General features: G+C 49.4%; 1 protein-coding gene across 1 annotated transcript in view; it reads right to left on the minus strand.

Annotated features, from left to right (window-relative positions):
* The window catches only part of Kcng3 (potassium voltage-gated channel modifier subfamily G member 3), a 52,104-nt gene extending 35,046 nt beyond the window's left edge, over nucleotides 1-17,058 (minus strand). Inside the window, exons 1-2 of the mRNA XM_052186763.1 lie at nucleotides 17,054-17,058; nucleotides 6,724-7,941 (exon numbers count right to left, since the gene is read on the minus strand). Coding sequence (XP_052042723.1) covers nucleotides 6,724-7,941; nucleotides 17,054-17,058 — 1,223 coding nt within the window. The remainder of the gene's footprint in view (nucleotides 1-6,723; nucleotides 7,942-17,053) is intronic.
* Nucleotides 17,059-18,035: the final 977 nt, after the last annotated feature.

The following is an 18,035-nucleotide window of genomic DNA, read 5'->3' on the forward strand; positions in this document are numbered from 1 at the left end:
CTCTGTAGACCAGGCTGTCCTCGAACTCAGAAATCCACCTGCCTCTACCTCCCAGAGTGCTGGGATTACAGGCGAGTGCCATCACCGCCCGGCTGTTTTTCATTTCTTAAACGGACTGATTTACTTTTACTTTGTATGTATGTGTGCTTCATCACTGTGGATTGCTGGTGTTCCACACATGCAGTACCACCAGAAGCCACAAGAAGGCGACATACCCCCCTGGAACTGCAGCTGTAGCTGCTTCTGAGCCTCCGTGTAGGTGCTGGGAACAGACTTGGGGTCCTCCTCAAGAGTATCAAGTGCTCTTAACCACTGAGCTTCCTCTCCAGCCCCTTTCTGATATCGGGTCTCACTACGTAAGTCAGGGTGGTCTCACATATGCATGCTTCCTGCTTAGCTGTCCATGTGCCCCCACATCAGCCTGATGCTTAGTACTCTTACAAGGCAACCTGTCTGTAGGCCAAAGTTTCAAAAAGAACACAATTTCTCCTTGGCAGTGTCAGGAGACTCTAGGCAGAAGCAAAACTGCCTTCCAGGATCCAGTCAGGCCTTTCGGGCCTGGAGAAGTCCAGGCCACCATGGCTCAAAGCCAAGTGGAAAGAATCTGCTTTGCCTGGACAATCCACATATTCACCCAAAGATTAAGTGCGTTCACTGCAGATGTTGACCAGCATGATGTCACAGTCCTTTCGGTGAGATAGTTAAAGTCATATGGTATGGGAAATGTTCTGATTCCTTTCTCATCAACTCTATGGGGGTCCTCACAATGTCATCAAACAGGATGCAGACCCCATGGAAGATAGCTCTACTCCCTTTGGTTCCTGGACATGAGGCAAGCATGGACCCACACCTTGGGTTCCAGCCATGAGAGCCTGTACTTCTCCAGGCCCAAAGCAACAGGACCAAAAGGCCGTAGACTGAAACCTAGAAGCCATAAGCCAAGACGAAGCAATCCTTCCTTTCAAGTTGTTCCTCCTCATAGTTTATCAGTGATGGAAAGCTCCTGCACCTGCTCCAGGAGAGATCCTAAAATACATCATTGGCCCGTCCAAGCTCTCACCTTCTCCACAGCCACGCCCCCATGCCGAAGGCCCACCCTCTTCCCAGATGGGTCTTACAGCATCTCTCACTGATACGCTGGGCTGGGGACGTGGCTCAGGGTGCTTGACAACCTGTCTGAGTTCCCTAGGCTGGCTGGCTGTCTGTCTGTCTGTCTCTCTCTCTCTCTCTCTCTCTCTCTCACACACACACACACACACACACACCAAGCACTTGTTCTTAAAGACAACCCAGGTTCCATTCCTAGCACCTGCCTGGTAACTCAAAACCTATCGATAGCTTCCCTTCTAGGAGATCCATGTTCTCTTCTGACTTCCACAGGCACCAGGCCTATGTGTGGTACAGACATATATGAAGGTGAAACATACATTAAATAAACAAACAAACAAAACACCAAAAACCTACTTCTTGGGCTAATGCTCAGCAATTAAAAGCTTTGGCTGCTCTTCCAAAGGACCCAGGTTCAATCCCCACAAGGCAGCTCACAACTGTCCAGAACTCCAGTTCCAGGAGGTCTGAGACATGCATATGTTAGGACAGAATGCCAATGTACATAAAATAAAAATAATAAATAAACAAACTTCCAAAGTTCGTGTCATTCTTGTAAGGAAATGCACGCCCCTTCCACATGGAGGGTCCTCTGCACTCTGTCAACTTCCTCCACGTATAGGTCTTTGGGGTAAATTCCAGCCCACCAGAAGCGCGGTCCTTCCACTCTGTAGGGAAGCTGGGCCCACTGCCCTCTCAAAGCATCTACTATTCCTCTGCCCAGACGCCCTTCCCCCCAGTTTCCGACAGCCGGCTCTCTCATATCCAGGACTCCTTTTGCAATATAAAATTCTTATGTACTTGTTTACAGTGTGTTCTGTCTCCCTACTCCACTATTATCAAATTAAAAGCTCCAAAACAGTAGGAACCCCTTCTAATGAACAGGTGCACCCACAGAGCCTACCACAGTCACAGAAACATATTAAGTACTGAATGCTTAGAATTTCTTTCTTTCTATATAGCACAGGCTGGTCCATGCTCAGCCTCATAGTTTCTTAACTATGATATATTCATACATTTTTTTCTCAATAAACAGCAAAATGTGCCAGAATGCTAGGCAGCATTCTGCTTGAACATGAGGCCGTGGTGGTTGTCTTCTAACGGGTGTTTTTAACTAGAATTAATCCACAAGGTTACCCCAACAGCTATAACAAAACTATAACAAAAGAAAGACATGTCAGTTTTGAGGGCTGGCTCTTAGTAAGGAACTTCACCCAAAACCTGAGTTCAGATGCTCAGCTTCCAGTTAAAAGAACAACTGCAGCACAGGTCTGGAGAGCCAACACAGGAGGAGAAGGAAATCCCTGAAGCTTACAGGCCAGTCAGCTCTAGGCTCAGCAGGAGACCGTTTCAAATTCTCAGATAAAAAGGTAGAGTGTGGCTGGAGAGATGGCCCAGAGGTTAAGAGCACTTACGGTCTTCCACAGGTCCCCAGTTCAATTCCCACCAACCACATGGTGGCTCACAACCATCTGCAATGGGATCTGATGTCCTTTTCTCCTGTGTCTGAAGAGCGCAACGGTGTAATCATACACATAGCAACAACAACAAAAAGGTAGAGAGTGACCAAAGAAGGTACCTGACCTCTTGTTTTGATTTCTGCAAGCACAGACGCACAGACACACACACACTCTTGCACATGTACACACAGAGACACACACATACACACACACTCTTGCACACGTACACACACAAACATATGCACACATGCACACACTCTTGCACATGCACACACACACACATGCACACGGACATAAACATGCACATACACCCTCACATAGGCACATACACCCCCCCACACACACACCCCCACACACACATGAATGGGCAAATTCCACCTCCTGAACCAGGTACATGCCTGGAATCTCAACAAGTGGGAGAAAAAAGCAGGTAGGATGAATAATTCAAGGTCATCCTTGGAACCTATAGAATCTCAAGCCCCCTGGGCCATGAGGCCCAGTCTCAAAACCCCACCCCTCCTTCTTCCCCCATCTCCCATCCCCCATAAAGAAAGGGGAAGTGTGTTTCCATCTGGCATGGTACACACACCTGTATCTCAGGACTAAGGAGGCTAGGCGGTGGTGGCATAAACCTTTAATCCCAGCACCTGGGAGTCAAAGACGGGTGGATCTCCCAGTTCAAGGCCATCCTGGTCTACAGTGAGGGTTCCAAAACACAATCTACACAAATCTGTCTCTAGAAAGAAGGGGAAAAAAAAAAACTTGACTCAAAAACAAAATGGTGGTATGGGGGGGGGGGGGGGTTATGAATGCATTCACCTGCCTTCAGGAGCTTTTCATCAAAGCTGCACTGTGTTTATGAGAAAATGCCACTGAGGACATGAAATGACATATAAATAGTACAAAGCAGCAATCCCTCAAGTTTGGGAGGAAACAGCCCACAAAGGCTCAGAAGAGAACCTGAGCTGAGTGAATGATCCATTTCATTAGGTTAGAAATGAGGGGCTTAGAAAACAGTGAGGGGCATAGAGGTGGCTTAGGAACAAGAGAGCAGGTGTGGTGAGCCTGCAGGTGGTGCTCAGTACCCTGCCAGTGCGCCTGGGGTGGGGAGGGGTGGGGGTGGGGATCCCTTTAAGATGCTCTGGAGGAATTTCAATTCTCCCTAGTAAGCACCACAGCTGTTACTTAGTCTCTATTTTCACAAGCACAGAGCAATACAAGCTTTCAGACCCTGCCCAAAGACTTTCAACTCTTGTTTTTGCAGGGTTGGGAATCGAACCTAAGGACTTTTGCCAGAGTACTTTTAGTACTGAGTTAACATCCCCAGGCCCCGAATTGGGAGCCAGGTGTGTGTACAGGGAGAACAGGGTCTCGCTGTGACATAACTGGGGACTCACCATGTAGTACAGGCTCCATCTTTTGACCCTCCAGCATTGAGCCTGAGTTGGCAGAAAGACAGGCATGACGACTATCTTCCTTATGCCCCATCCCCTCCCTCTGCCATCATGCTACCTACACTTGACACGCTACTGTCTAAGGATAAGATTCTCAATACAAATGATACAACTGGCCAATAGGTTAGCCATGCTGCAAAACATTGTTATTTGCGTTGTTAGACCAGGCTCCCCAGCCACCTCTCACTCTACCACCGGTTCTCAGTCCCTAAACATAACATACAAGTTTCATGCCTGTGCCCACGCTGTTCCTTTTACTGGAAGACTCTCCTATTTTGCTCTTCAGCAAGACACAGGACTGTGCAGGTTGCATAAACCCGTTTATGTAAGTGACGCCCCCTGCCAGTGTTGGACAGTGCACAGACTTCCAAGGATGCCTCTGTTCCCTCTTCTGTGACCTTGAAGGCTTTCTCAGAATAATTCAACTCCTGAAGACCCAGCAGTCCTACATCAACTTTTCTTTAGGAGAAAAAGTTAAGAGTGTGGAACAGCAGCAGTGACTGGAACAACGGGCACTCGGGAGGGACACTTAGAACCTGTGATGAGATGAATCGAGAGTAGGGGGCTCTGAGGCTGGGGATCTACATCAGTGGCAGGTCACTTGCCTGGGGGGGGGGTGTTGGGGTTAAGGTTAGCCTCAAGGGAACGGAGGGAATTCTATGTCAACTCTCAGAAGGACGAGGGCTCATTCTGGCGGCCACAGGCTGGCAGGAACTGGCGACTGTAAAATGCCAGCTGCCACGTCTCTGTTGAAGGAGGCCAGCGAGGGGCTTCCTGTGCAACAACATCCTTACTATTCCGCCATGCTGTGGTTTACCTGGGATCACACACGGGGCTCTCTTATACCTACTCATAGAAAGAAGCTTAAAACTGGGCCATTAAGCCAAGAACAACATGCATACGCCTGAAATATCTGCGTATCTAGGAAACAGTTAGACTTGAATAATTATATACATACTTAGGCTACGTATACACAAACTGAGCCTTACTCTATCTCTTCACTTCCTCTGCAGCCTCTTTTATCTGTCTCCTCCCTTTTGGGTTTCTTCAGTCTCTCTATCTATCCAAAATTAGTATTCATCCAAATGCCTTACAAGGACCACCTTCCTCCCTAAACTCTCTCCTTCCTTCAAAAAAAGTTGTCACTCACTTGGTTGCCGGAATCAACTCCCTCATAATCCACCTATCAGTCAACGCTCCTGTTGCCTTGGCTAATGAGCCCTGTCCATCACTAACCTCTGAATTCCACAGTTACTGATGAGTCCTTTCAAAGCCGGTCACTCGGGGCTCATTTTTTTATGACGCTTTCAAAAAAAAAAAAAGATCAAGGTCACTTTATTTATATAGGGAAGTTAATATCATTGTATTTCTGAAGCACCAAGGAAGCAATTTCTATCTGTGAAATGGAGACCCAACCCAACACACAAAACAAGATGAGTTTCCTAATTTTCTTCTTTTCAAAGCTCAGATCTTGGATTTCGTGCCAGGATGGCATGCTGGCACTGGGTTCTGTGCTACCAGTCCACTGTAGTCACTCCTAAGATTCATACACAGAGGAAGAACATTCTGTGGAGGTGAGGCACTGCTGTACCTACACATGCCACAGTTCTAGCATACCCAGGCCCACCAGGGACAGATTACAGGGTTCAGCCTTGACTTGAAAGTGAACGGAGAGAAAAATCAGGACAGAAAATGAATGGGGGGAAGACTCCCAGAAGAGTTATCAAACAAAGGGCGAAAGAGATACAGTTTGGGTTTTATGCCCAAAATGGCTGTCTGCTCTGAAAGTCCAACTTTAGTCTGCTTATTCCTCCCACCAAATATGCAAAATAAACTCACTTGTTCTAAAAACAGTAGAGTGTTATCACCATTAAGAGGTAAGCACGATCTCAGGAAAGATTGAAGTATTTTCTTTTCATCCTAGTAAAGTGGGGGGCAGGAGGGAGACACTTCAATGGCCGACTCCTGTTTCTGGGTTTGGAGAAGTTTCGCTTTTTCTTCTCTCCCAAGGTAATAGCTGTTTTTGTTTTCTTCCCCACACTGAAGACCCTCTGAATGAAACTCTAAATCTTTAATACCATACAGAGGAAAGGAACTTGCTAGGGTCCACACTTGGTGGGAAAGGAGAGAAGAAAAGGGCACGAGCATCCATTATTCAGAGCCTATCACTAAATTAGCCTCCTTTATAACACGGCAATTCCATCCCAGCACACATTACGCCAGGGGCAGGGTGTGCAGAATGTGTGGGCACTGAAGCGGACCACATTTCACCGAAATGAGACTTCGTCTTTTCAAACGCCACCAGTATTGGCACATATTTCAAAGAGCTCTTAGCTCAAACCGAATTATCGTGCAAATTATTGCGTGGTAGCAATAAAAGTTTGGAAAATCTAATTAGCAGGTTGCTATTTGGCCAGAACTAAACTACAAAGCCTGGAGGTTTTATTCTAAAAGGTGAGACCCAAGCACATCCGCTGGCTGTGCCTGGGAAAGGGGCGGGGTTGAAGACCCACACATCCCTCACACCCCAGGATTGGAGCGCCAGGGGCAGGAAAAAGCCTAGTTGAGCCTCTAGGCTGACAGGACGGAGACTGGACGGATGGACGGACGGACGGCACGGATAGACGGGACTGGACGGACTGGACGGGCAAAGAAGCAGTGCGTCCTACCCGGAGGGCTCCCTCCCAGGGCTGGCGGAGTACCTGCTCCGGTCATCCAGGCTGCGGTTGTCGGCGGCCGCCGCGCGCCAGTCGGGCAGCGTACTGGCGCACAGCACCACCATGGACACGATCACGAACACCACGGACACGCTGGCCAGTATCTGCGCGGCCAGCGACGACGTGGGCTCCTCGAAGGTCCGCCGCATGCGCTCCAGCCAGCGCCGGGAGGGAGCCGCCTCGGGTCCGGCGGGACGAGGCTGCTCGCGGCCCAGCTCGTCTGCCGCGTGGAAGGTGTGGGTGTCGGACATGCGGTCGTCTAGGCGGCGCTGGCAGCAGTACTCTAGGTGCGCGCCCTCCAGGCCCCAGTAGATCATCTCGTTATAGAAGGAGAGCTCGCACATCCGCGGCGCGAAGCGCAGCTTCCCGTGGCCGCGCACGTACAGCAGGATGAAGCCGAAGGCCTCCGAGTGCCGGTCGAAGAAGTACTCGTTGCGCTCCCGGTCGTAGTCGTCGCACACTTCGAGCACGTCGCGCTCCGAGCGGCAGCCGTGCAGCCGGCTCACGCGGCGCAGCGGGAAGTCCTTGAGCAGCTCCCGGGACAGCGAATACCGGGCGCCGCCCACGTTCAGCACCACCGAGGCCGCCCCGCCGCGCCCGAAGGTCATGGCTGGCCGCCCCGGGGGCCTGGCCGCTGCGCGCACGGGGTGGCCGCGCCGTCGGGGCCCGCGCTCCCCCGGGGGCTCGCGCCCCGCACCACCCGCGTCCTCCGCGGTGTCAGCGCCGCCGCCCCTCGCTCCCGGGTTCGCTCCCTTCGGAGTCCGGGTGGCTGGCCGCAGCTCCAGGTGGCGCCGGTCTCCCGGAGGGCGAGCGTTAGCCGAGGCTCCGTGGGCAAGTCTGCCGGGTCCCTGGCGCTCGCAGCCCGGTCGCCGTCCAGAGGCGAAAGGCAAAGTGAGCGGGCTCGGCGGCGGCGAGGAGCGGGCTCCGGGAGGCGGGGGCGGGGCCTCCCTCGCCGTCCTCCTCCTCGCCCGCCGGCTCCGCGCGCTCTGCTCCCTCCGCGCGCACCTCCTTGCCCGCCCGCGCCCGCACCTCCCGGCTCGCTCGGGCTGGGATTCCCCGGCGCCCCGCCCCGGACCTCGGGCTCCCCGCCTCGTGACGCCGTGCGCCCCCGCCCGCAGTGGCCGGGAGGGGTGCGCGGGGCGAGATGCGAGCTGCCCGGAGCCTCGGGGCCATCGGGATGATAGGCACACCTCCCCCCGGCTCCTTTAAACAATCCCCGAAGGAAGGAAGCAGGAGAGAAGGAGGGGTGCAGAGGTGAGGACCTAGGTGCGAGGTTTGAAGTGGGGAGCGGACGGCATCTGGATGAGCCTTTGCCAGAGACTGTTGGGAACCCTGGTCGGCTTCTAAGGCCGCCCCAAAGGATTTCTCAAAGCAAGCAACCCGGTCGCGGCTTTGCCTGCAGACTTTGCGCTTCCTCTCCGCGCGTGGGGCGCCCCACGTGCCGTGCGCTCCGAAGGCGGCCGCGCACCAAGCTCCCCCACCCCCTGCTCCCTGAGGGATGCCATGGGCCAGCGGACTCGCCCTAGTCCCCCGCTTTCCCAGCCTTGGGGTCCCGAGAAGGCTCCTACACCTCCCTCACGATGCCTCCCGTGGAATGGGGTGGCAGTCTGGAGAGAATTTTCTTTCACTGGCAAGACCAGAATGTCTCATTGCCTCGATCTTGCATTCTCCTTTTCATGCCATCTCTGTCCACTCCTTCCCTCCCCGTTGCACCCCCGTGCGACTGCGGCACCGGCCCCTCCAAACGCAGAGGCAGTGTTAAGGCTTGGTGGAGTGGGGGTTCGACTTGGCAGGCATTATTTTAAACAGTTCACACATCCGACACTGGCAGCCCAGCCCGTCAAAGGCAAGAAACCGGTGAGTTGAATAAGGGAGACAGCGTTAGATGCAAAACAAACACTGGAAATAAAAATAAGGAGGGTGGAGAGGTGGGGTGCGCTCCTGTGACCATAGAGTACTGGGGAAGGGTTTTACTCCCCCCACCCCACTTTCGTAATTTTTGTAGGACTGCCCCGTGCCCGCTAGAGGTCACCATAAAGAACCATTTGCCCTGGTTCTCGGGTAGATGCTAGAGAAAACAGCCGCCTGCAAATTTGAGTTCTGTTTCTGACAAAGTCACCCTGGGTGGTTCTTAGAGAATGAAAATCTCTGTAAGCTGTTTATCCCTAGACTTGGATTCATTTATTTTTTAAAGCACTTAATGTGATTAAAAGCTCAAAAACAAGAGTTATTTATCTGCTAAGTAGCCACTAAGCAAGGAAAACATCCTGAAGGAAGTGAATTCAATCCGGAGTGGAAGGAGGCGCTGGCAGAAGGAGCCCAGGATTCCGGGGGAGCAGATGCCAGATGTGAAAGATTAGCGACTGTAAAGAAAGCTAATGCATTTGTCTGGCTGGAACAACGGGAGTTCCGAGACCTGTGGCCATGCCGGGCTATCTGCAGTGGGATCCCTGAAGCTTTAATAACAGAGTGGCTAGCTGAAAGCCTTAGTTTAGGAGGACGCGCTGCCCTGTGGGTTATTCTAAGGAAAGGGCTCTTTCAGCAAGCCAGGAATAGAAACCCTAACCTCGTGTCAGTAAAAATGAAGGCCAGTTATGAGAAACCCAGCCCAGTACCTAGCAGGTCTTAGTAATGGATAGATACATCACAGGACACAGTGACCCGGGGGGGTGGGGGGGTGGGGGTGTAAAAGCCGGTGAGAACCAGCCACCAGCCTGGCTTCACACCAGCAAGAGACAACTCACCAGCAAGTTGTTAAAAATATTCTAAAAGCAACAAGCAACAGAACAGCCATTGTGTTGGTTACTTGAACATTACTATATTTATTTCCTGTGTCTCTATGCAAAAACCCCTTTGCAGTCTGCAGTTGGAAGCTGTTAGAGAAATACCTCTTTTTTAAATTAAATTTGAACGTAGAAGACAAATTAATTTGGTGACAGTGCAGCTTGTGCTTCTTAAGTATATTTTCATAATATTTATCGGCTAGAAATGTTTAAATCATTATCTTTGTTTCTAATATAACACTCTTAGTTGATTGTGATATCATTAACCCAACAGCAACACCCAAATTATTTTCTTAAACAAAGTATACAGAAAGATGCAGAAATGATGGCTTTGTCTCGGTATAACCTGGCTTAGAAAACATTTTTAAACAGTCCTGTGCCACAGTGTTCTGAGAGAACAGCTACGGGGAGAATTATCACAGTGGGGCTCCCTAGCCGGGTTCAGGATGGTATCTGGCATCATCACATCTAAATCCATAGCACACATTAAAATTTAAAAAGCATCAGGAAGGATTTGAGCTTGAAGGAAGGTGGGGTTTTTTGTTTGTTTGTTTGTTTGTTTTCATTCTCAATGTGTCAACCCATTTCAGAGAGGAGTATCAACGGCTTGGGGCACATGTGGCTCTAGCCACAGCAGCGTGGCAGGAAGAAGGCTCAAGCCAGTGCTGGCTCTAGCCACTCCCATCTCCAGCATCCACATTGTCCTCACAACCTTCTCCCCATCATTCTTTCCTCCCCAGTGATCCCGTGCAGTTCCCCCCAGACATCCTCTCCTTTTCACCAAGTCATCCTTCAAACTCTAAATGGAAACCTGGAGCCAGCCTGGGCTACACGAAACTATTCTCCAAAATCCTAGCTGGGGATATAGCTTAGTGGATAAAGTGTTTGCATGCATGAAGCCCGAATCAAATAAACTAGGCTTAGTGGTCAATTCCTTTAATCCCAGCATTCAGGAGTTCAGATCATCCAAGATGGCTGCTGGGCTCATCCTCTGTGGGAAGCTGGCTGCAAAATGTGTTTGCCAAGTGATAGCTAACAAATCCCTTAACCTCTGAATCTCAGTCTTTCGTGCATAAGATAGAGATGAGGAGACTTCTCTTAAGAGGGTGCTATGGGTGTTAAGTGACACAGCGTGAGGGCAATAGACAGCTCGGTGTGTGACACTGGAGAAATCCGGTCTCGTGCATGTTTCCATTAGTGCAAACATGCCATGTCATCGTAAATGCATGATTCATATTCATGTCATTGTAAATACGATTCATAGAAAAATGCACCAACCCAGAAATAAGTAACACGGAACATCAAATATTAATCGAAAGTTCCATTCTTTATACTGCTAGCTCTGGGTTCATTCTGAATTCCTGCACCCCTGTGCCCTGCCCTAAATTACTCCGTATTGTGCAAAACAGAGGTTTTTCAAGCTATGCCGTGCCCTGAGACACTCCATTTTACAAGCAGCTGTTGAGTCCATTTTTGAGTGCAGATATAGAAGCAGGTGGATTTTGCATCTTGGTGGACCCATAATCAGTACCATCTGTCCAGTCCACTACTGCCAGGAGGCACCTACTGATGAACAGCTTATTCCTACATGCAGAACGGTTCCACCTCCAAATTTATCAATTTAACTGGGACTGCAGAAAGCATATGGCCGTAGTCACATCAGGGACTGCGAAGGTCACCCATTGGTTAAAGCCCTGCAGAGTAAATGTGAGGAACTGAGTTTGGATCCCTAGAGCACACATGAAACCAGATGCGTTTGTGCATAAGCCCAGCGTGCTGTGGTGAGATGGGCGAAGCAGGAGCGTCTCCGAGAGCTCCTGGGCCAGCTAGCCGGCGCACTGACTGATTTTGTGTGTTAACTTGACACAAGCTAGGGTCATCAGAGAGAAAGGGGCCTCAGTTGAGGAATTGTCTCTATGAGATCCAGCTGTAAGGCATTTTCTCATTTAGTGATCAACGGGAGAGGGCCCAGCCCCCTGTGGGCGGTGCCATCCCTAGGCTGGTGGTCCTGGGTTCTATATGAAAGCAGGCCGAGCAAGCCATGGGAAGCAAGCCAGTAAGCAGTATTCCTCCGTGGCCTCTGTATCAGCTCCTGCCTCCAGGTTCCTGTCCCGCTTGAGTTCCTCCTGTCCTGACTTTGCCAGTGATGGACTATGATCTGGAAGGGTAAGCTGAATATAAACCCTTTCTTCTCCAACTTCTCGGCAATAGTAACCCTAATTAGAACACCAGGGATATATAGCAGCAAAGGTAAGACCGTCTCAAACAAGGTGGAGGTGAGAACCCACACCAGAGATTCTCTGACCTTGATGAATTTACTGTGGCAGGCCCACACCTGTACTCAGACATGAATATACATACTTACATACACGACAAAGAAAAGCATGGAAACAGGCCCAGGAACTTACCGGGCACTGCGGGCTAAGGAAAGGATACAGCACCTTCCCCCCGGACCCGTGAAGAGGGCATCTAAAGAAGAGGGCTTTTAATCCTAGCACCCTGGAGGCGGAGGCAGGCACATCTCCGTGGGTTCAAGACCACCCTGGTCTGCGTAATGACAGCCAGGGCTAAATCGAGAGCCCCTGTCTCAAAAGAAAGAAAGAATTAAGCAAATAAACACAAAAGTACATTTAACACCTCAGACAGGACCTGCTCACCAGTCAGTCATCCAAGTCACCGCCTGGTATGTGACTCCACTGTCCTAGGGACTCGGCTAGGCTCAGCGCTCTGTAGTTGGCCCAGACTGCTAGGATTCCCTCCTTGACCTGCAGGGATCTGACCTTTCCGTCTGTGGTCTCTATGGTCCCACATCACACTTCTGCAACTTGACTTGACTCTGAGGCTCAACTCAACTTTGACCCAGCAGCTGTTGTGACTCAGCCTGACTCAGCACCTCTGACATATCTCTAACAGGTTAGTTATCTACTTCCTGATACCCCACCCACCCCTCCACAGAGTCACCTTCCTCATCTCTCCCAGATCCCCAGCTGTCACTCCCGGCCTCTTTGTAAGTCCTGCTAAGCTGGCATAGCCACTTTAACCCTTTGTAGCCATTCTGTAACCTTTGCATAGACATTGAGAGAGATGTATCTACTGTGTGATATGTGTGTAGTATGTGATAGGAGAGTTTATATCTAATTAAAATTAGAATACGCCGGGCAGTGGTGGCACACACCTGTAATCCCAGCACTCTGGGAGGCAGAGGCAGGTGGATTTCTTGAGTTCGAGGCCAGCCTGGTCTACAGAGCGAGTTCCAGCACAGCCAGAGCTATACAGAAAAACCCTGTCTCGAAAAAACCAAATCCAAAAAAACCAAAAAAAAAAAAAAAAATTAGAATAAAAGAACTCGTCTTTGTTTCAGCTGACAGTGAAGGAACTTGGGACTCTCTGGCACAATTGCTACCAGTAAAAATAATGTACCTTGTGATTTTATTGTTTTTCAATGAATTTTGATATTGTGGAAAAAGAAGAATGTGTTCGTTTGTATTTCTGGCATGCTGTGCTCACGACAATGGGGCACTGTGTGACTGGCTATATTCAAGCACTCTGAACACCCTGCCTGCCCAGAGCTGTGGACACCACTTTCTATACAGCTTGCATAGCAATTCTGTCTGCTTTTAAAAGCCTCAGCTCTGTTGTTAATTTATAATCTTAGGTACTGCACTATAAAACAGACAACAAAGTAAGTTTAAAAAGCAGCTCTGTAAATGAAAATATAGCCTTCTAACTTCCCTGATTTTCTGTATTGAGAGATGATAGGCTTGCCCAATATACACAATTGCCCCTGCATAAATCAATGCTGTCAGTGTCAGGAACAGTGAGTTCTGCGAGACTCCACACAGCCCTCTCCTCTAAGGAATTCTAGGCTGGGAGCTGGAGAGATGGCTCAGTGGTTAAGAGCACTAGCTGCTCCTCCAGAGGACCTGGGTTCGATTCCCATCACTCCCGTGGCAGCTGAAAGCTGTCTGTAACTCTAGTTCCAGAAGATCAGGTGCCACCTTCTGGCCATCTATGGCACTGCATACATATGGTGAAGACATACTATTCAAGCCAAACACATAAAAAATAAATGAATCATGTGTATACATATAATGAATCATACACAACAAAAAGAGAGGGGGGGAGGAAGGGAGAGAGAACCGTTTGATTATTTCTTTAAAAAGAAGACAGTTGAATAAGATGTGGAATATTTAATAATCTCAGCCATCTGGAGACTAAGGCAGGAGGATTGAAAGTTTGAGGCCAGTAGGAGCACTATCCAGAGACTGTCTCAAAGTGAAAAAGACATTGATGGCTGGCGGTGGTGGTGCATGCCTTTAATCCCAGCACTTGGGAAGCAGAAGCAGGTGGATTTCTGAGTTCGAGGCCAGCCTGGTCTACAGAGTGAGTTCCAGGACAGCCAGGGCTACACAGAGAAACCCTGTCTCGAAAAACCAAAAAAGAAAAATATTTCCCAAGTGGATGAACGCGCAGCTGTCCCTCAGTCAAGGAATGGGAGAGTGAGGGAGACACGAGTGTGTCTGTTGGTTCCTGTTAACCTTTGCTCTTTTTAACCATGTGCGATGGTTATGTTCTTAATTTAAAAAGAGGAAAAACCGAGGCCAGCAACATGATTCGACAGGTAAAAACTACTCACCACACAAGCCTGGCAGCTTGAGTTCAAGTTCTGATGCCCATGGTAGAAAGAAACAATCAGTTGCTAATAGTGTGCCCATGGTACATATGTATTATGTGTGTGTGTGTGTGTGTGTGTGTGTGTGTGTGTGTGTTAGTTATATGAGTGCATGCACACAACCCACCACACACACACACAGTAATAATAAATATAACAAAGAAAAATAGTTCAAACATATGGGACATATCCCCCTACAAGACTCCCTTTTCTTTAGGGCCTCCTTGCCCCATCCCAGTGCTGGGCACTGAGCAGTCTTCCACGAGCTCGCCGTGGCCCGTACCACTGATCTGCAGCCCCCAACTCCAATCTACCCTGCTGTGGCTTCCATGTCAGTCAGTCTAGGCCGTGGCATTTCCTGCTCCCCTGCAAGGCATGCTGCCCCAGAGCATATGTGGCTGGTTTCTCATTGGACGTTAGATGTAAATGTTACTTCCTTACGCAGTCCCTGGCCATTAGCACTGTCCTGTGTTTTATATTTCCTTAACCTTTTTTTAAAAATACATTTTGGAATTAGGGAGGTAGCTCAGTGGCCATGTTAGGCAAGCGATGTTATACAAGCTTGAGGGTCAGAATTAAGATTTCCCCAGGACCAGGCAGGAGAGATGGCTCAGAGGTTAAGAGCATTGACTGTTCTGCCAGAGGTCCTGAGTTCAATTCCCAGCAACCACATGGTGGCTCACAACCATCTGTAATGGGATCTGAGGCCCTGTTCTGGTGTGACTGAAGACAAGATCGGTCATGTACATAAAATTAATAATTAAAAAAACAAACCACAGAACCTAAAAACATAAAAACTCAACAGGAGCAGTGAGTGGCTAACTTTAGCATCCAGTAGGTGAAGAAGGGGGGTCCTTGAGGCAAGTTGGCTTGCCGGCTAGCCTGCTGGGGAATTGGCAGGCCCCAGGTACGGCTAGAGACCTGCCTCAGTGAATAAACATGATCAAGGGAAAGACTGGACATCAACTTCTGTCCTCATTGCATGCTGTGCAGATACATGTACACTCACACATTTGAGCGTGCATACGTGCAGGCATGAACACACACACACACCCCACATACAAACAAAACAAGCCAACTTGTCCAAACCTACAGAAGGTCCAACATCAAGAGCCAGCTGGGCGGTGGTGGCGCACGCCTGTAATCACAGCACTCTGGGAGACAGAGGCAGGCGGATTTCTGAGTTCGAGGCTAGCCTGGTCTACAGAGTGAGTTCCAGGACAGCCAGAGCTATACAGAGAAACCCTGTCTCAAAAGAAAAAAAAAAAAGTAATCTTAGTATGAACTGTTACATGTGTCAGTGCACTGCCCTCCACAATGATAAACTCTGGTGTGAGATGATGGTTATGGGGGAGTCTGAACATGGGGATGGTAGGACATCAGTACCTCCTCAGTTTTGCATCAAGCCTAAAACAGCATTCAAGATGTAAACCTTGAACGCTATCGTGCTCATTTGTCCTCAGTCTGTGGAGCAGACTCCTCTCACTGCCTTTGGAAGCAGGGACCCTGGGACTCGTCCTCATCAGCAGTAGCTTCTGCCTGCCTTTTTCCTTTCCAAAGTGCAGGACTGCTGAGTGGAAGCACTCGCAACAATTGCTGTTTGCTTAAATACTGTTCTCTGAGTGCTGAACTGGCACAGGGAGTAAGGCTGGAATTAGACATCTGGGGAAATTTGGGCTCTTTCTGAAAACCACTTCAATTTCCACGTACTGGCAGAGATGTTGGCGCTGCTCCCTCATCCCCCGAGCCTGTGGTGGCTGCCTTGCCAAGCCCTGCAGAGGCCTTCTCGCTGGCTTGATGGGCTCCCACCTTGTGTCAACACGTGCCCACTTCACTCCCTACCCAGCAAATGTTCCACAATCAGGAAAGTTGCTGGACGCAGCTCCCTGCAGTTCTGGGTTCCCGCCCCACAGCACTGCTCCTGGAGAGGAGCTGATAGTGAGCAGTCGGTGCTGCAAAGTAGAAAGAGCTCTCCACCGTGGACGTCGCCGCCTCTTCAGATCAGCTCGTGAGGAAGGACAGTTCAATAAAGCCATTACATTAAAAAAAAATAAGTCTGAGCCGGGTGTGATGGGATATTCCTGCAGTCCCAGCACTTGGGAAACTGAGACTGGAGGACCAGAGTTCAAAGCCAACCTGAGCTACATAGCAATATCCAATATATATATACACACACACCCCAGTGTATATATATATACACACTGATAAGCTCATCAGTTAAAGAGTACTTGCTGCTCTTGCAGAGTACCTGGATTCTGTTCCATCACCTGGCAGCTATGTCACCTGTCACCTGATCCAGGTGATCTGATGCCCTCTTAAGACTCCTTCTGCACGTGGTACACTTCTATACATGCAGCTAAAACAGGAATGAAAATAAGACAAAAATAAACTGAAGAGAAACGGAGGTTGTCTCGGCTTAGGAGCCATAGGAAATATGGAAAGCAACGGTTTCTGCTTAATAGATCACCGTTTCAGAGACCCGACCCAACCACTTGCCTGGGTACTCAAGATCAGGGGAGACACCTTCCAGCAAAGCAGCCTTGAGTCGGAAAGGAAGTGGGGGAACCTGGCAGTAAATGGGGATCCCTCATCCAGCCCTTTGCCATAGCCAGCTGCATTCAGAGTCCACGCAGAAGAAAATCAAAGCTGTTTTCACAGTAAGTGAAGTCTCCCACTGAGTTCTATTCCTTCTGCAAAGTAGAATGAATAGAAGGGCCTTTACCAGCCTTAATGAACCCAGATGAGCTGGTATAGGAGTCAGCGTTCAGAACACCTTCTGAACACCCTTCTCCCAGTCCACAATCCCAGCCCTCCTTTCCCAAGCCCAGGAACTACTGAACCTGGGGTTGGTCAAGCTTACCGCATTTCCTGGTAATGATCCTCCCATCCTTGATGCAACGAAATTGGCATCAGCGCCTCGCCTATTGGTTGATTCACTTCTTCAACAGCAACTGTATTTCCCCCCAAAGTGCAGGATTTAAAATGAAAATTTCATAGTTTGTTTTATTTAAAAGTTTCAGGTCCTTATTATCTGGCTTGGGAATAAGTTGTTGGGTTTTGGTTTGAGGTAGGGGTTGAGACAAGATCTCACTATGTAGCTCGGGCCACAAGCTCCTCCAGCCTCGCTGCCCCCCACCCCCATGCGCCCCCTCCCCTTGGACCGGCCAGCATCACCCCAGTGCTGGGCTTCAGATCTGTTCTTGTTTGTTGAGGTAGGGTCCCAGGTAGCTCAAGGTGGGCTTGAGGTCCCTGTTTAGTTGAGGATGGCCTTGAACTTCTGATCTTGCTACCGTCACTTGAGTGCTGGCATTGCAGTGTTTGGTAGGAGAGAAAAGTCACTCAGCTCTGGGGTGTGTGTGTGATCCCACTGTGTTTCTCTGGGAAGAACCCATAAGCCTCAGTTCTCTGAGATATTCCAACAGGTTAGCAAAAACCTCCGTGGAAAGGTGAGTGTGCATCTAGAACATTGTTTTTCAACCTGTGGGTCACCATCCCTTGGGGAGGGGTTGCATATCAGATATCCTGCATATCAGATATTGACATTATGACCTATAACAGCAGAGGCAGGCAGATTTCTGAGTTCAAGGCCAGCCTGGTCAACCAACCGAGTGAGTTCCAGGACAGCCAAGGCTATACAGAGAAACCCTGTGTCGAAAAACCAAAACAAACACAAACAAACAAACAAAAAATCACCAAAAAACAATAACAAAAACAAAATAGTAGCAACCTAATTTGATGGTTGGAGTTCACCACAGCGTGAGGAACTGTATAAAACAGCTGAAGCATTAGGAAGAGAACCACTGCTCTGGAAGGTTCGCCAGTAGTTTCTATTTTATTTTAAG

Source organism: Apodemus sylvaticus, chromosome 6 (genome assembly GCF_947179515.1).
Source record: "Apodemus sylvaticus chromosome 6, mApoSyl1.1, whole genome shotgun sequence".
NCBI lineage: Eukaryota > Metazoa > Chordata > Mammalia > Rodentia > Muridae > Apodemus > Apodemus sylvaticus.